This window comes from Alosa sapidissima, chromosome 8 (genome assembly GCF_018492685.1).
Source record: "Alosa sapidissima isolate fAloSap1 chromosome 8, fAloSap1.pri, whole genome shotgun sequence".
Classification (NCBI taxonomy): domain Eukaryota; kingdom Metazoa; phylum Chordata; class Actinopteri; order Clupeiformes; family Clupeidae; genus Alosa; species Alosa sapidissima.
The window spans coordinates 20114478-20133990 of NC_055964.1; the positions used below are offsets into that span (position 1 = coordinate 20114478).

General features: G+C 47.6%; 1 protein-coding gene across 1 annotated transcript in view; it reads left to right on the top strand.

Annotated features, from left to right (window-relative positions):
* The window catches only part of pdlim5a (PDZ and LIM domain 5a), a 62372-nt gene that overhangs the window by 41394 nt on the left and 1465 nt on the right, over positions 1 to 19513 (top strand). Inside the window, 12 exon segments of the mRNA XM_042101590.1 lie at positions 1 to 223; positions 729 to 818; positions 979 to 1122; positions 1863 to 1964; positions 2763 to 2927; positions 3588 to 3731; positions 6187 to 6264; positions 9284 to 9399; positions 14564 to 14768; positions 16816 to 16996; positions 17963 to 18083; positions 19048 to 19163. The exon segment at positions 1 to 223 is cut by the window's left edge and continues 17 nt beyond it. Coding sequence (XP_041957524.1) covers positions 1 to 223; positions 729 to 818; positions 979 to 1122; positions 1863 to 1964; positions 2763 to 2927; positions 3588 to 3731; positions 6187 to 6264; positions 9284 to 9399; positions 14564 to 14768; positions 16816 to 16996; positions 17963 to 18083; positions 19048 to 19163 — 1685 coding nt within the window.

Here is a 19513-nt window from a genome sequence, read left to right on the forward strand (position 1 = left end):
AGAGCGCCACAGAGACCCTGCTCCCGTTATGTAACGGCCAGGCTACGGAGGAGGCTGAGGCCAAGGTGGAGACGACGTCAGCCGGGGACTGTGTCCAGGTCTCGGAGGAGATTACCCACAATTCCCCCTCTCTCCCAGGCTCTGCCAGCAGCGCTGAGCCAGAACACTTGGCTCTGGCCCTCTGCGAATGGTCTGACCAGACCACAGAGCCAGCCGCTGACAGGTACATCATGTTAATGCTCAAAAGTCAAAGTCAAGAAGGAGAGCGACAGACAGTGAAAGGGTGGGAGGGAGAGAGAAAGAGAGAGAGAGAGTGTGCAACAGAGAGAGAGAGAGAGAGAGAGAGAGAGAGAAAGAGAGGAGAGAAAGACTCCTCTGTGGGAAATGTTCACTTCCAACTTGATCAAGAGCAGCCTTTTCCTTATGGAGAATGCTTGCTTGATCATTTCCCATAGGGGCATGCTGTAATGGGATTTGTGTCTGGTGATATGAGTAGTGCTGGTGCATCACTCATCAGGCTGGGCATGGCACAACAAGCTCAGGGAGTAAGAGCGATAAAGACAGCATGGGGCCACCAACTGTTTTTTTTCTCCCCCATAGCAACAGACAGAAACACAGTAGGCTTGTGGAAGCTATTTGAAAAGAGGTTGTGAGATCCTCTTGACCCCTAGTTTGTGTGTGTGTGTGTGTGTGTGTGTGTGTGTGTGTGTGTGTGTGTGTGTGTACAGTAATAGTGCGTGTTTGTATGAGGACAGTCCTGTGACAGACACTTCCTCTGAGGCACCAGTGCTCCTAAGTCCCTCTCTCTCTTCCCAGAGGTAAAGCTCTCTATTTTCTGCAAGTTCACCTACTACACTACATACACATCTGTGTTCACTTCACATCTTTATCTGTGAAACAGAAATGCAATAGAAAACGTTTCCTCATCCACTTTTCGTTATTCATTCTGTTTGGGACTCGTTTGTTGTCACGTGGTAGTACTGACCAACCACCACTAGATGGCGGTGCCATCTCAGGAGAGAACCTGAGTCTGTCTTGTGTAGTGGAGGCTTCTGTTGTTCCTGATGAATCCTCTGGTCAGGAGATGAAGCGATCTTCCACTCCCATGCCTGACACAAACAGGTACCACACAGAGATCACACACGTGTTAGCTTAGCCTAGCTAACGAGCTAACACACTGTCAAGGTTTGTTAAACACAGAGTGTTCTCACAAAAGCCACTAATAATAAATGAGTGTCATACTTAGATTCACTGAGACATCAAAGTCAAAGTCAAAGTCTGGTTTATTGTCAATTTCTTCACATGCCAAGACATACAAAGAGATCGAAATTACGTTTCTCACCTCCTATCCTACGGTGAAGACAAGACATATTTTACCAATTAAGTCCACAGACAAACATAACATTCAAGTAAACAATAAAAAGTAAATAAGAAGGCACATATGAAGAAATAAGAGCAGCAAAATTGGGTTGAAATTGTGCAATTGTGCATAGACAGTCAATATAATAGTGCAAAGTCAGGCCAATAAATGGCCAGTAAATAAGCACACCAAACAGACTCAAAACTAATTATTTTGTTTGGTTCAAGTTCCTGTTATTAGCAGGAGAGTGAAGTCACCTGTTTGGAAACTGAAACCATGACAAACCATGTTATTGTTAGCAGCATGTGTTTGGAACAAATAGAACAATGAGGTACTCAGTGTGAGATATACTATACGCACTGTGGTTTGATGGTCTAAATCTAAACCATTTCTCACTCACTGTGATTTCCTGTGGCCTGTGTGTGTGTGTGTGTGCCTGCCTGTGTGTGTGTGTGTGTGTGTGCGTGCGTGCACACTCGCTGGTGATCCTGCCCCCTCCCAGTCCAGCCGAGCAGGTGTTCGCTCTGGCCCCAGATCAGACGGAGGTCTCTCTCTTGTGCGCATCTCCATCTCTAAAGCCCATCGGCTCTCCAGCGCCTCTCAGGTACTGCATGCTGCTGCTGCACAGACAGACAGACAGACAGACAGACAGAGAGAGAGAGACAGACAGACAGACAGACAGACAGAGTGCAGTGCTGTTGTGTTTGGTTGCTTAGCAGACACTTATCTAAAGCAGCCTCTCCACAGGGATTTGATAGGGCCTTTTTATGCTCTCAAGGCAGCTCAGCCTCACAGCCATTGAGATGTGCCAGTTTCAACAAAGCTGTTCAACATAACGGGAGGTGATGTTCACAGTCGTCGGACTTTACAAACAGTGACTCAGTCTTTGAGCCAGTTCATGTTTGAAGATGGGGAAACTCTAAAATAAACTTAGCAGACATTAGTATAGTGTATAACTGTAATTAAAGTAGGGTTTAGAATTCCCTAGGAAAAGATTTGTCCAGAGACCATGGGATTGCAATTCCAACATGGGATAGTCCTCGTATTTCAAAGAATTTTCTCATGTACATTCCACAGAGATGTTCAGGAATGCATTACTAGTTGTTGATCTTTCTCATCAGATCTTTCAGATATGTTTTTCCGTCTCTCTTTGTTTCTCTCCTTTTCTTCCTGTCTTCTTTCTCTCTCTCACTCCCTCCTCACCCTTCTCTCTCTCTTCCTTCCTTCTTTTCTCTGTCCTGTGTTGTGTCTCTATGTATTTCTGTGAATACGTACATATGCATGTGTGTGTGTACGTACAGTATGTGTATGTCTATATGGGATGTGTATTTGTCTGTGTGTGTGTGTGTGTCTGTGTCTGTGTGTGTGTGTGTGTGTCTGTGTGTGGGAAATGTGGGAGCAGAAGGGAGCTCCTGTTGAACCCTCTCGAGTTCCTCCCGCGGGGTGCCCCGTGCCCACCCCTGCCCCGTGCCCTTGCCCCCAATGCCCCCAATGCCCCCGGTGCCCCTGGTGCCCGCGCGGCCCCGCTGCGGGACAAGGCCCCCATTGTGAGCGGCCCACAGGCCAGGTAAAGCAGCCCCGCCATCCCACACAGGCTCCGCCACGCGGCCGAGCTCATGATTACATGTGATAGATCTCTACATGAGCACCCCCCCCTCTCTCTCTCCCTCTCCCTCTCTCTCCCTCTCTCTCTCTCTTTCTTTCTTTCGCTCTCCCTACCTCTTTTTCTCTCTCCCTCTTTCTCTCTCTTGCTGTCTCTCCATGGCTCTCTCTCTCTCCATGTGCCATGTGACTGAATTAGCATCTGAATTGGTGGTTTGTCCCACTGCATGTTCACATTTCTGGGGGAAATGTATGAAGCTGTATGGGGTGAAGAGAATACATTAGCCTCCCTTGTGTTGTGAATTTGCTCTTCTCTAACTATGTCTCTGCCTCACTTCTTACTATTCTGTCTTTTTTTTTTATCATTCTTCCCCTGTACTCCTCTCTTCCTCTCTTCCACTGTATCGTCTTCTCTTTCTCCCTCCTCTTTTCTTCCTTTTCTGTGTTCTTTCGTTCTTTCAATATGCCTTACCCTTTTCTCTTTCCTTCTTGGCTATCTCACCATCTCCTACTCTGCTTCCTCTCTCTCTCTTCTTTCTCTTCCTTTCCTCCCTCTCTTCTTCCTCTCCTCTCTCTGTCTTTTTTTCTCACTCTTCATCACACCCTTCCTCCTCCTCCTGGAAAGCGGCTTGAGGCCGTCTGAGGGAGGGCTCTCTCAGTCTCTGCTGGACGCCCTGCTCATCACGCCCATCACCCAGAATCCCCCTCTCCGCCTGCGGAAGAACAAACGGCGCTGGGCCACCACGGTGGTCCTGCCCAAAAGCAAGAGGTAGACGGGAGGTGCTAAAAACACCCTGGTTGGGTGCTAGTTTTGAAACTGTGTGCAGTTGTGTGTGGGCCTCTAGCTACTGCCAATAGCAATGAGTGAAAATGAACATATTCTGGCAGATTCAATCCTCCAACTGACCAAAACTGGAAGACACAAAACACACACACACACACACACACACACACACACACTTTAAAGATGAGCTAATGCAAGTATGAAAAGGCCGATACACCTCTGTGGTGCATGGCACAGAGGTAACACTGGCACCCACGAGAACACATGCTCAACTTTGGCCTTGCTTGGTGTGGGCACACCTGCTCACCAGTGGGCACCCACACACACACACACACACACACACACACACAGACACTGGCCCAGGCTCCTCCATTGTCTTGGCAACAGTTGCATTCTGTCAGCATTTTGGCCCCCCCCCCCCCCCACCCCTTGGCAACAGGCGTGTCACGTCTCTGAGATTACATCACACCCCAGTTATGAGCACGTTGACACAATTTGGCCCAGTCAATAGTGAGAGAGAGAGAGAGAGAGAGACTCCTTGGCACTCCAAACCCATATTCAAGTTTTTTTTAAAATTATTATTATTAGTGGCGAGTCATTTCCAAAGACTGGAGAGATCTGGGTTCACCCCCGGGAGTATAATCGTCTCTTTTGTGGCCACCTGCTCTCCAAGGCCGGCAGACACTGGAGGACCGAATGATCCTGCTGAGGAGAGACACCAGGAACAGGTGCCTCCGATCACTCGTTACACAGCTTTGTATCCAGTAAAAAAACAAAGCCCATTAAAATGCTTTCAGTACCAACGGATGGCATATTGCAGTTGCCGCTGGCAGCCGATGCGAAGGAGCTTTCAGAAAAACTTAATGATGTGGATTTCCTCATTTCGTCTCGCGTAGAAATGTATAAACAGCCCTTTACAGTAAAGCTCATCCAGCAGGGACACATCATTTCCCCCTCACATTTTTGACCTCCATCTGTCATACACACACACACACACACACACACACACACACACACACACACACACACACACGCACACACATATACTGTACACACACATACACACACACACACCTCCCTCTTTCTCAGGGTCTCCTGTGTTTCCCCTGAGTCCTTTATCGGGGCTTTTCATTTCTCCTCCATTCATGGCGTGACCTGGCTTCAGTCATTCAGGAGAGGAGAGGAGAGGAGAGGAGAGGAGAGGAGAGCGATGAAGGATGGTAGATGGAGGCTGCATGGCTGGACCAGGCAGCTCTGGTCGTCGTGTGTGTGTGTGTGTGTGTGTGTGACAGATCTCCTCCAGGACCCAGTGATGTGGCTGATTGAATAGTTCCGGTGCCAGTGCAGATACACCAACCCACCCCCCCCCCCACACACACACACACACACACACACTCACACACAGCACTTCAGGCAACCCAGGCCCTGGCATGAGCGGCTGGGTTTGCAGTAGATGGATGCGTGGGGGGGTGGAAGGGGAGCTAGCCGCGCTGGCCGGAGCCTCTATCATTAGTCCAGCGTGCGCTGTAACGAGGCATCTGGAACCCAGGGGCCTGGCGGGGGCCAGCCCGTAATGCGGCCCTCATCCGATCAGCCCTGGACGTCCCGGGTGCCGATCCAGCCCACTTCCTCTCTAATTGGCCTTATTGGTGAGCATTATTAACGAGGGGCAGGCCGTAATTGGACGTAATGCACGGCAGGTCTGGCAGGCGGGGGGGATTGGATGGGGCAGGTCTGGTTTCGGTCCCATCTCGTCCATGGCGGCGGGGCCCCCGGCTGACCGAGGCTGGGCTGGGCTGGTGGATGGTGCTGCGTGCGCCAGACGTGCCAGACCACCTCCTGTCAGAAGACATCGCTGCGGCACTACGTTTGTGTGTGTAAGAAACACAATAAGCTCATTGAGACATGCCGGCCAAATTAGTTTGTCTCCCAAGAGCAACTTAATAATGGCTCCATTTGCTGGCACTCGGTTTCCTTTCGGTCAACGCAGGGTTTATGTGTTTGTGGCCTGTGGTGTTTTTTTCTGTGTGTGTGAGTGTGTGTGTGTGTGTGTGTGTGTCAGGATTTCTCAATGCTACTCACGTGGAGCCCTTGCACTGTTTTCTAGTCCCCCTCCTTCTATATATATTCTATACTTTATTGCTAGTTAAATTAGCCCTTTATTGAGAGTCATGCTGAGATTTGAGGTGATGAGGTGATGTTGCATTGATAGATGAGAAATCTACTTTGTGAGGAAATTGAGAAACCCTGGTGCGGTGTGTTATTGTGTGTTGTGCTGTGGTGTGGTGTGGTGTGGTGTGGTGCGGTACGGTGTGCTGTGCTGTGCTGTTGTGCGGTGTGGTGCGGTGTGGTGTGGAGTGGTGATTGCATCTGTACTGTGGTGTGGTGTGCTGCTCTCTCAGTGGCTCTCCTATGTTTCTCCCTATCTTGTGTGTCTAAGAGTCTCCTGGCATCAGTCTGTTGTTGACCCGGACGACCCTTCCCTTTCCTCGCCTGTAAACGCTGTCTATATCTTTAGGTAACCTCTCTGTGTGTGTCTCTGTGTTGTATCTCTCTCTCTCTCTCTGTGTGCATCATTCATTAACAACAAACTGATCAGCTCTCTAGAACTGGTGGTCTGTGACAGTGACTGAATAACAAAAGATATAATAAACTAATAAGCATGGGACTGCTGTCTGCAGGGCAGGTGTGTGTGGGGTCAGATTTATGCAGATGATTAAGAATGTAGAGGCACACCTGGTTGTCTCCTCTGAGAAGCGAACATGGACTCTCTCTCTTCCCTGCTCTGATTCAAAGTAATGTCTTTTAAAGGTCTGGTGAGCGATGTTGGATGATGTCGTGTTTGTTTATGTTTGTATTTATGTTTCTTAGCAGACACTTTTGTCCAAAGCAACTTACATTATATTTGAACCAATTACCAAACACCAGAACCCACCAGAGAGGTAGCTCAGCTCACTCCTCCTTTTAGTGCTCCCTGAGAAACTGCACACAGTGTTTTGTTATTGTTTGGGGGACTGACTGCCCCCACTGTGTTTCTAGTTCACACAGCCAGTTTTCCCAGAATAGAGAGCAAGCATATCATCAGGAGACGTTAGCTAAATGTTACAAAAGGTGTTAGCTTAGCTTTGCCTTTAATGCTAGTTTGAGCTTACCGTAACATTGCCTTTATTGTCACTTCACCTACTCGACCAGCTACATTCAAGTGTATGCTCCATTGCATCCTCGTTATTATATGCTCTCAGCATCTGGTGTTGCCATTAGTGTGTGTAGCATGAAGTCCCAATCAGGTCCTCTCTGCTGTGGTTGTCCCATGGTGGAACAAATGACTTGACTCCGTTCAATCTGAGTGTCCAAGAGGTGCCTTAAGACTCCTCCGTGTTCTCCAGAACATATGACCTCCTTTCTCCTGTAGTATTGCACATTTTCTATGATCTATAATGACTTTTGCTTATATAGTTTTAGCTCTTTGGTTTTGACTAACAGCAAATTACAACAAAGAAATGACTTTCAGGTCATTTGGGCTTAGAGCATCTGAATAACGAATGGATACGCATCCACATTTCACAACCAAAGAGATCTATAGAATCAGAACTGAATAGGACAGTAGGACGGGTGAATTGAAATTGATGTGGTAGTTTATCCATGTCAAAAGATTATCAGAGGAAAGCATAGATTTGCCCCAATGTCTGTATATATTCAGCTGCTGTATATACAGTCACTGATTTGGCCATAGGAAACACAAGGGAGACAAGATTACTGACATGGGTGTGAGTGTGTGTGTGCTCATGTGTGATAGATAGATAGATAGATAGATAGATAGATAGATAGATAGTGTGTGTGTGTGTGTGTCCTCATTTGTTGTTGCATTTGTGTGTGTGTGTGTGCATGCGTGCTTGCTTTTACTCTTCAGATGGGAAGATAATGGCCTATACACTATGTCTATCACTTGTTCAGAACAAAGGTGTCGCTGGTATGCACAAGTGGGGGTCTCTTTCTAAATGCGGTGGCAAGGCATTTTGGTGTGGCTGCTGTGCCATGGGCCAGGAATAGAGGCTGGGGGTGTGGGGTGGGTTGGAGTGGGGGGCAGGCACTGATGGGGTTATGGTGTTTTAACAGGGGGTGTGAAGACCAGGGCAGCTGGAAGCTGCTTGACGGCTATGCCCCCCCACGCCAGCACACAAGTGCTGAGTTGTGGACAAAGCACCCCCCCCCCCCCACACACACACACACACACCCTTGCCCCATCCGCCTGCCCACCCCTCACGTTACCGGGGGCATGGTTGCCATAACATACGAGCCTCGGGGGACCCATATCCAGACGAAAGGGGCAAGGCTGACATGCTGCAGTTGGCACAGTGGAGGATTGTGGGTACGGACCATCAGATGAAGGCCGACGGCCCACCCAAGAATATCAGGTGCCCAGAGCCAACTTGGTATTTTTCACCCCACTCGCCGCACACTGGACTCATTCAGTTATGAGGGCTCATAAAAATGTGAACCACCAGGCCAGGAGGTTTGTGTGTGTCTGTATCTGTATGGGTATGTATGTGTACGTGTGTGTGTGTGTGTGTGTGCGTGTGTGTGTGTGTGTGTGTGTGTGTGTGTGCAAGTGTGTGTGTGTGTGTGTGTGTGTGTGTGTGTGTGTGTGTGTGCAAGTGTGTGTGTGTGTGTGTGTGTGTGTGTGTGTGCGTGTGTGTGTGCGTGTGTGTGTGTGTGTGTGTGTGTGTGTGTGTGTGTGTGTGTGCAAGTGTGTGTGTGTGTGTGCATGAAAGCAGGGGACCAGTAAGAGTTTTCTTCAAACTCTGCGAAGACCAAATTGAGGGTTCTACTGTGTTTTTGAATGTGTGTGTGAATGTGAATGCGTGCTGTGTGTCACCTGTGCAGTCGTTGGCTGTGTGTTGCCTGCACAGCCATTGACAAAGCTGGAGCCTCATTGGCTGCATCAGCTCTCTGAGTGTTGATAAGAGCAGCATGTGTTTGTCTCTGTGTAACAGTATATGCCCCTCACAATGTGCTTTTGTTTAAATATAATATGTGCGAATGTGTGTGTGCACGCGCGCCTGTGTGTGTGTGTGTGTGTGTGTCCTATATATAACCAATAACTGCACACTCAGCTCTCCTCTGTGGCCATGGTTATTAATTGATGTTGTCAGAAACATGCAGAGCTCATTGATGTCTATCGTCTGGAGGGGCGGCTGTGTTTGTAGATGTTGATCCTCGGCTTATTTTCCCTGGTTACCCAGTCAGTCGCGTCAATCAGTGTCACGCCACCTGCTCGCGGTGCGACACACACACACGCGCGCAGCCACCCCTGCCTTGATCTCCGTGCCAGCCGTGTGAGCGGAGTAGGCTGTGGAATGGCTGGAGGTGGCTGGCAGTTGTAGTAGGGTGAGATGCCCGCTAACAGATGTTATGTGTGGTGGTGTTGGTGTGTATGTGTGTGTGTGTGTGTGTGTGTGTGTGTGTGTGTGTGTGTGTGTGTATCTCTGATCGGTGTCTTTGATGTGACCCTTGTCTCCCTCCATTCGTCTCCGCAGCGAGGAGGTGGAGGAGCCTCAGGTCAACACCCACGGGACCTGTGCGATCAAGACCATGGTGAAGGGGCCAGCGGTCGGGACACCCCGCAACAATGGCAATGGTGCCACCACCCAGGGTGAGTGTTAAAAACAGACTGACATCATCTGTGTCTTAGTTTGTGAGTGTGTGTGAGTGTGTGTGTGTCTTGCCCAAACTCTGGGAATTAAGATGAACGCTCCATATTCAATACATATGACTTATAAGCTACATATTGCAGTCTGCTGTAGATTGAACGCATACATCTCTGCCATAATGGTTTTGTGGTGGACATCATGCAGTTCCCTGCCTGTCCAGCTGACAGCAGCACTGTTCTAGAAGTGCGCCGCTGCTACGGCAACAACAGCTGAAGTTCTGATCTTGGACAATGGACATTCCGCTGGGTTGCATGCTTGTTAAATGTTCTTCTGAGAGACATTTTCAGCCATTTAGATCACAATAGCATTTATTTGGCATCTCATGCGAGCACACATGATGTCATTTTAGTCAGTGCCATAAGTGAAATTCTATCATGTTTACATTTTATTGTAATGGCAGGGCCTCATTAGGTTGGCCATCAAGGTTCATATGTTGCAATCAGTTGTCCCATTTAAATTTCCGAGACCCAGCCAGTCAGAGTGAAATTGAAATATTCAAAAAGATTTTTATTACCACAGTTTAAACTATGGATATCAATCTGATCATTTTCAAGAGGTTTATGAGTGAAATTCAAAACGGCAACAACCTGAATTGATATGTTCATATTTTTTTATAATCCGCATAATGGTGAAAACATAAGGTCTCATTTATGTAAAAAAAAAAAGTTGTAGGGGAAAAATATTTTAAAAGCAGTCTATCATTTCACATCAGCGTCCGAGCTGACATTCAGGGGAGGTATATAAAACCCTGATTTACTGGTGGGCGGCGGAGGGCTGAGTACATGGACATGGTGGTGGTGGACCAGGAGTTATTTTCCATGGGCTCAGGCATGAAATAGTGTTATGAAATAGGTCACCACAGTTCCTTCTCTTCTTCCTCCTCCTCCTCCATCACTCCCCAGCCCACCAACCCCCGTCCCCACTCTTGGACAGGAACTCACAAAGGCTGGGCTTTTTCTGGGGCGTTAACGTGCGCTCGCCTGCCCCTGGGTGCGTTGGGTCCTGCTCTCTACTGGAGGATAAATATTTACCAAGGGGACCTGGAGGTCTAGTCAGTTGGCTGGAGGTTGGGGATGGGGGACGTGGGTGGGGGAATCCATCTGCGCTGCCCGCCCCGCCCCGCCCCACTCCACCCCTCTCTCTGGTCCATGGGGGGCATGAAGGTGTTGCTTCGGCAGGAGGTACACCTGTATGCCAGAGGGTGGCAGTGGGTGGTGGAGGGGTGGGGGGGCTGTTTTTTCCACTGTTGTACCCAGCCGAGTGGAGTGAGTGGTGTACTTCCATGTTTCCTGCTCAGGCAGGAGTCAGAGGCCATGGACAGGGCCGTTTCAAGGAATTTGGGGGCCCCAAGCAAAATGGACATGGAGCCCCCCCCCCCCCCCCCCCCCCCCCCTGCACGCAAAGCCTACAGGAACCACAGCATAGCCATACAGTTTAAGTTCACCCACACTTTATATAAATAAAAAATGTTGACAGTGCAAATACTGCTGTTGCATATATATACTGTGCATTAGTTTTAGTTCAAACATTTTGAACATTTGAACATTTGCAAAAACACCACCGTACCATAAAATCCAATGTCAGCTTCTTCCTCATGAATGGAGGATGAAGTTGATGGTATACCTGGGAAAATAATTGAAAAAAAAAAAAAAATCAGAAATTACCTGTGAAGTACATTTGACCATTTCACTGTTAGCATATTGGAAATCATTAACAGCTCAGCTCAGTGAGAGAAATTCACTCTACCTTCATCAGTGGAGGTAGGAAGAGCCTGAGGGCTGAGAAATTTAAGCAAAACACCTTGAGGGAGAAAGAAAAGATATGTTAGCATTTCCATATTTTGATATTTAGAAGGGATGCAGCTGCTTTCACAACTACCAATGCTTACTGTAAAAACATCCCAAGCTAATGTTATACATTGACCTACAGTAGGCCTACTTGTAGCTTAACATAGCATTTAAGTGTTCTGCTGTTTGAGAATTAGACAGACGCACCTGGTGCTTTAAAGACAGCTGGCGTGCATGAATACTGCTAGACATGAATATTCCAGTCTGCTTTGATGCACGGAATTTATCGTGTGGTTCCCCCATTTGGTAAATAGATTATCACGGTCAATAGTTAGTATAGCAGAGAAGCTATGCCACTTTCATCAAAACCTATTACAAAGCTATAGCAATGTTATGTCATTAAATACGATAAACCAGTGATTCTGGAACAGATCTGCGTTTTCCTTATCCCGTTAATAAACATATTACAATATGTAACCATATTCTGTCCGTTCGAAAAAAAAAAAGTTGCGCTAACTGTAACTGTTCTAGTTTGTTACAAGCAGCATGGGCCGTAAGGCAGGTAGTTAACATAAACATTTTTTGCTAGGCTAGCATTCCTGCTGCGACATTTACATCATTTGTACAAGACAAGTAGAGCTATTTTATCCAGTGTAATTCATCACTTACCACTATCTTGTTTTTTCTTGTCATTCTCTTCCTTTCTCTTCTTTTTTTTTGGCTTTCGGACGCATAACTCCGCTTCATTATGTATGTATATTTTCTCGGCAGCAGAGATCACGAACCTGTCTGGCTGGCTGCTGTCAGTGACTACTGAGAGGGGCCCCCTTGAGGGGGATCCCAGTATTGCCGGTAACAGTGTCGTTGCACGTTACTGCATTGACTATCAAAGGGGTGCTCACAGTTTGTCGTTGCATTTTATTCTTAACCAGTCGTTGTCTTGGGGCCCCTGGCCAGCTCGGGGCCCCAAGCAATTGCTTGGTTTGCTTGCCTTCTAGCGACGAGCCTGGCCATGGAGACTCTATGGAGCATGTTGTTGACTATGGGTTTGGAAGTGGAGGAGGGTGTGTGTGTGTGTGTGTGCTTGCGTGCGTGCGTGCGTGCGTGCGTGCGTGAGGGAGGGAGGGAGGGTGAGGGTGAAACAAGACTTAAGAGGCCTCACAGCTGTCCAGGCGACCCGCTCCAACAAAGGCCCACTTTACTCTGTGGGACCCAGAGCCAGGTGACTGTGTGTACGCGGGAGCGGGAGAGGCTGAGGAGAGGCGACCTGCTGTTGCACCAGTGGGCCTCACACAGGACTGCCACTACAGGTGTGACCCTATCAGACAGGTGAGGTAGAGAGAGAGAGAGAGGGGCGAGGGGTGTAATGAATTTGTAGGAGGATGTTGTAGGATGTCCATGTCAGTGAACCAGAGAGAGGGAGAGAGAGAGAGAGAGAAAGAGAGAGAGAGAGAGGGAGAGAGGGAGAGAGAGAGAGAGAGAGAGGGAGTCTGGCTCCCTCCTTACCATGCTGTGGGCCAGCCATCCCTTCAGACGCCTGTCAGCAGCAGTTTAGGCCGGCTGATAACAGAGAGACTGGAATGTTTCTCTTGGCAGCCAGCAGGGGCTCATCGGGGTGCTCTCTCTCTCTCTCTCTCTCTCTGTCTCTCTCTCTCTGTCTCTCTCTCTCTCTCTCTTTGTCTCTCTCCCTGTTTCTTTCGCTCTCTCTGGAGGTAGCGCTCAAGACGTCCGTCAAGCGTAAATCTCTGTGGGGTTGAAAGAGGAGGCAGGAGATATCCACCTCCTGCTGCATCCCCAAACGCACCCGTCTCCGCCTGTCACCGCCACTGAAGTCTTCCGTCCTTGTTTTTCCGGCATCCCGTTTAGCCCGGTTGGAATGTCGCTCTCTTCCGACAGGCTTGATGTGTGGGAATCAGGGGAAGGGCACCACTGCCGGCCGGCTGCTCCTTTCCGCTCTCATGAGCTCGGAGCGCTGACCACCGGGGCCCGGCTTGTCCCCCGCGACCCCAGTGGACATCAAAGACAGACCGGGGTGGGGGGTGGGGGGGGGGGGGGGGGGGGGGGGGGGGGGGTGGGGCTGGGGGGTATCTGTTTGGCCAGGTGGCCCTGCCTGGTGTTGGTATGTTGCCATGCTGAACAAAACGAGAGAAAAAGAGATCAGTTGTACTGCTGCTCCTGCGTGGGACCACATCTCCCTGTGACTGAGGTCAGCCACTTGAATGACCATTGCTTTGCTCCCCTGGCTGGCTAGTTCTCCTTGAAGCATACCTGTTCTCCTCCACACACACAACCACAGACTGCTGAGACAACACTGGGAGTATCCACTCTCTGGACACTGGGTTCTGTGGACTCTCCGCTACATCTGTTACAAAGCCACAGCTACATATACTGTACTCAAAGCTACATCCTTTTTATTTTTTTTTCAACACAGAAATAAACACTTATGGTAGACCTTCAACTTGTGCGATGCATTTAGTGCAATCACTAGACCTGAGACTGTGTTCTGACGACACAGCCATGGTCAGTGAATGTCAGCTATTTGCAGTGCATGGTACAGTACGTGCATAAAATATAAATCTGACCACTTTGGTTAAAAGTTCGTACACATACACACACACACACACACACACACAATATTTCCATTTTACCAGCAATCCCAAATGTTCATGTTCGTACCTGTGTTGATATTAGTATCAGAAACATGGAATGTGTTCATGGCAGCTACGGAAAACACTGGCTTGCTTGTGTTAACCTCAACAGTTCTGAGAAATCTGTTCAGCTGATGACAGCTTGTTTAGATCTGCCGCAGTGGGTTTGCAATAGCCCATCACGCTGAGAGCTTTTCTGTAGAGGATATGTACATGACTATAAATAAATACGTATGCAGTGTATATGTACATACAAATGTATTTACATATACATACAGTACTGTATAGTTACACATACTTGTGATTTGTTGTGGGTAACAAGCTATGCTCCTTGTGTGAAGTTGGATGTGGATATATGAATGTGGTTTTAAAGCTTACAATGACTTTAATTTGAATAAAATGTGTTTTTTTTTGTCTGGCAAAGTAGCTTCAAAGGGCACTTTTGCCTTTCTGGTTTCAAGTTCTGCAGTGTTGTTTTTGCAAAGCTGATTTCTCTACTGGGAATCAGACCTACCACACTCTACCATGGTACCCATCATGCTTTGTGAATAGGGCTCATGAAAGCATTATTCAATAAATAGACGTCCTGCGGAAGGATGTGAAAGATGTGAATCGGAACCAAAAAACCTGAAGAGCCTTATAATGACTCACTTTCCTCTTTCCTCTTGTAGTACTTGCCAACAAGAGCAGAGGGCCACGTGGGCCTCATCACCCCCCACATTTGGGGGTCCCAACAGCAGCCCCAAGGTCCCCATCATGGACAGGCCCGTCCCCCCAGGCGCACCCCAAGGACGAGGACTCGCTGGTGCAGAGGGCCGAGCACGTTCCCGCAGGCACCCGGACGCCTGTGTGCGCCCACTGCGACAAAGTCATCAGGTCAGATGCTCTGATGTTACAGCCTTGTGAATATCCATGAGGGTTTAGATGTGGTGGTGCAGAACATCTCCCCTATAGACCACCTGTGAGAGACAATAACAACAGCAACAACAAAAACAACAGCAACAATAATCAAAAATTAAAGTAATATTGATGTAGCACATTTTGCAGTCACACTGTTGCAATACAATACCAGGTGACTGCCATTTGACCAAAACAGGATGAACAACAAAAATGAACAACAAAGGTAAGACACAGGTTAATTTTTTGATGTTAGAGTTTTTTTAAACACTACACTATATGCTAACACAATTTGCAGCTCAATCTGTTTATTTGAATTATAGTGACCCCTATTCAAACAATATGCAGCAAGAAATCTTACAGCAAACTACATCATACAGGAACATACAGTACTGTTGCCCTGAACTACTGGCAGTCAGGAGTGGACAGAAAACATTTTCGCCCATGACATAATGTAGGCCTATCAACAGAATGTTTTGAAAAAAATGCTTTCCCTTAGCCATTTCAAAAAGATTTCAGTGATTATGCTGTTAGTCAGGTTGTTTCACAATCTCACAATGTTTCTTGAAAAGCAAGAAAGCAAGATTGTTTTCAAAGAAATGACACTACAAGACAAGATAAATGTAGTCTATTTTTCATCAGCTGAATGATTAGGCTAACACACATTCCCTAGTAAAGTGGACTTACCCTGCTCAACATCTCTTCCAACAACTCCGTCACTAGTGTGGGTGATGTTAGTACAATTTCATGTCATTGTGATGTAAAGTGACCAACAACAGCCAGGTATTTTTATTCAAACAGAAATTATTATTTCATAAATTAAGAGGCCACAAGTTGGCCTTCTCGAAAGGGCACTTTGGACATTGAGGGTCACAGGGGCAGGTGCTTGAACCCCCCCTGTGCCTGGTGCTCGGTATTATCAGGAGAGGTTTTGAAGGAAAAACAACTCTGTGTGCGTTTTGCCGTTTTTCGCTCTTGCTCTCTACTTGACCTCTACTGACTGCTCTCATGTTGTCGTTCCTCCTTGTCCATCCATCCTCAGAGCCAGCCAATCTCCTAATGTTTTCCTCTTTAGTTATTACGCCATTGTGCCAAAAAGGCTTAATCCCTGTGCTTATGATGCTCTTTACAAAGCATCCATCCACGGGATGTCTTATCAAAGCCCTTTCAATCAGCATTATGAAACGAGGTGGGAGGAAGAGATGGATCACAGACCTGGCCGATAAGAGCCCACTCTTTTCTTTCTCCCCCACCTCTCTGAAGGTGTACGGTTCATACTTTAATTTGCAGAGTTAGGACTGATGAATATATCATGACAGCCAGTACAGGAGGATCGGCACGCTGCGGCGGCCCCTCTTTCTCTGGGTAATTACAGTTCATGCCCTCTGCTGGATCATTGTTTGGCAGATACCCGCCTGCTTTGTAGGCCTCGAGTGTTGGTTTCACCGTGTCCTGGGGATTGGGTGGCAGACGCCAGCTCGTGCCAAGGAGTGTCGGTGACATCCGAGTTTAGGATGACCATTGTTTGCATTAAATATCCCTGTGTGCTTAAGCTAATCATCCCATTTGTGAAGGGCCCTTGGCTGACTAGCTGGGCGGATGCTAATTTAGAGCTGTACTGTAGCTATTGTCCTCGTTCCATTAGTGTTTTGCCAGGGAGACAGGTTCATCAGTGAAATATCAAACCACCTGTGTATGTAGTCTTGGAATATAGAGTTCATTTTTTGTAAGTAACTACAGTAATAACAGTCTTGTAAAACCTAGCTCACACACCACATAATATAATTTCTCTTAATGTTTCATTTCACTGTGAGCTGAAAAAGAGTGGTGAGACGTGAAATAATGAAATTTAATTGACTGGTTCACTTCCATCAGTCAAGGCCTCACCTCAGTGGTTCTGTGTGGTGTAGTAACCCCATGTAATTACAGTTCTGTCTTCGTTTAAATGCAGTTGTTGTAGTTTTGCCGTTTGAAACTCCTTCAGTTAGAAACTCATATGAACCCAGTGTGTTGTGTGTTCCCACAGAGGGCCCTTCCTGGTGGCGATGGGCAAGGCGTGGCACCCGGAGGAGTTCAACTGCGCCCACTGCCGCACCTCTCTGGCCGACATCGGCTTCGTGGAGGAGCAGGGCTCCGTGTACTGTGAGCACTGCTACGAGGAGTTCTTCGCTCCCGCCTGCGGCCGCTGCCAGGGGAAGATCCTGGGGGTGAGTCGGAGTGGGGTGTCCTTATGGATGTGTGTTTTGCAATGGAAGCGTTTGACTTGCTGATAGGTCCACCCGTCCACATGGGCTCAGTCACTGAACTGATGGAAGCCATATGGCTCATTCTGAACAGCCACAAAAACATGAGCCCTTTAGCCACTTCTTTGCATACCTCTGGAACTGGACATTATATATACTGAATGGAGACACTATTTCACTGCAGAGTGTAATTCATTTTTACAACACCACCATTGGCTTTACCATATAGGTTCAATAGGTTTTACACCAGCAGGAGGTTGGCACCTCAAAAACATTTGTCTGGGCGTCCACATTCTTGCAGCCTGTTCTGTTCCTCTTCTCGCATGCACATGTGATAATCCCTCATTTTCCTCAGTTTGCCCCTCATTCCTGAGCCCAATCCCCTGGTGTGGCGTGTTCTCACCACTGAACTGTGGGAAATGAGCATATGCTCTTAATCTGTGTCATGTGGCATGTCGAGCAGAAGAATGGGGGTAGTGGTGGTGGTGGTGGTGTGTGTGTGTGTGTGTGTGTGTGTGTGTGTGTGTGTGTTTGTGGGGGGTGCACTCCTGCTCAGATGTGTTAGAATTAGCACTCGACAAATAGAAAAGGTCAATGACCAGGGGTGGGAGGCAGAGGATGTACAGTAGGACACACACACACATACTGTACAGTCAGACAGACACACGCACTCACACACATATAAACACCATATCCTGAATATAATCAAAATCAGGCTAAGCCTCATAAGCTTGGGACACTGACGTGCATGTAAACGCAGTCATAGTTTGGTTTGCAAGTTGGTCTTATCCTAGTGATAAATGGGAACTGATAATGAACCAGACCATGACACTGATTCTTGGTCTGGTTCATCTGTGTCGTTTCCCGTCTGTGCCCTCTCAAATGCAAACCTGTCTGTCTGGCGTCCCCTCTCCTCCCCTCCCCATCCAGGAAGTGATCAATGCCCTGAAGCAGACCTGGCACGTGCACTGCTTCCTGTGCGCGTCCTGCCAGCAGCCCATCCGCAACAACACCTTCCACCTGGAGGACGGCGAGCCCTACTGCGAGAGAGGTGAGAGAGAGACAGCAGGCCGCCATTCATTCACACCAGGGTTCCCACGGGTCATGGAATATCTGGAATATCATGGAAATTTGATAAAGTCCATTCCAGACATGGAAAATCAGGGAGTTTTATCATTTGTGTGGCAAAGTCATGGAATATCAGGGAATTTTGTTGTAGCAGTTTAAAATTTTGTTGCCAAAATACATTAATGCAAATATATGTCCACTCAGAAGTGTATATTTGGTAATTAGCTTTAGCCTACTGCTTGCTTGAGTGGTTGTGGTTAGCTCAACTTTGTTTATTCAATTCCCATTTCCTCATCTCCCACTCTAAAGAAAGTCACAGGTTTTTGAACGCTATGCGGCTTCTCTGAAATATTTGGTCGATATATTGTACCATATACAATATAGTAGGTCATGGAAATTCAGGTTTTTCGTCAGGGAAAGTCAGGGAAAAGTCATGGAATTTTACATCTGACTTAAAGTGGGAACCCTGTCACACACCCTGCCGTTATCTCTGACACACACACAAAACACACACACACACACACACACACACACACACACACACCCACACCCACACCCACACACACACACACACGTATGTTTGTCTCCGTCAGCACAGAATGCCTCACACCACATCCATTCAGATGGATTAGGGGAAAAATCCCACTTCCGTCAGCGAGGTGAGAGGAAACAGCCCTCTGTGTCAATGAGTGCTGACAGCACCATGGCGTGTGTTGCTTCATTCAGTCAACACCCAGGTTGCTGAACACACATCAATTACTGACACACACACACACACACACACACATACAGCAGCAGCAGCAGTGGAGGCAGCAGCACAAGCACAAGCAGTGACATAACTGCCAGGTGAAATTAAAAATAAAATAAAAAATGCTCGTAAACCGTGTAAAAATGTGTGTTTTTTCTCCCCCTGGTGCACTCAACACTTGTTTTATCCCCACCCATAGATTATTACAACTTGTTTGGGACCAGCTGTCATGGTTGTGATTTTCCTATCGAGGCTGGGGACAAATTCCTCGAGGCCCTGAGCTTCACATGGCACGACACCTGCTTCGTGTGTGCGGTAAGTCCAGTGTGAGGTCAGTGTGTGTGCGTGACCTCACCGCGTGTGTGCACAAGTCACCTTATAAACAGACAGTTTGTTAACAGTTTGCTTGTGTATATTTTCAGTGTTTATTTAGTCAGACAGTGCCAAGGGATTATGTTGGTGCCCCACGAACACTTCCGCATTGAGACATGCACACAGAGAATGTGCATTTTATGAATGAACAGTGTTCATGGGGCCAGATGCTTTTAAATATTTTGAGATTTTAGGTGTGTTATTTATTTATTTTTTATTTTTTTCGGTTCACATTTCACCAGCCATGTCTGTGCATAGGGTTGTGATGCTGTTTTGCGAAGGCTCGTTGTGAT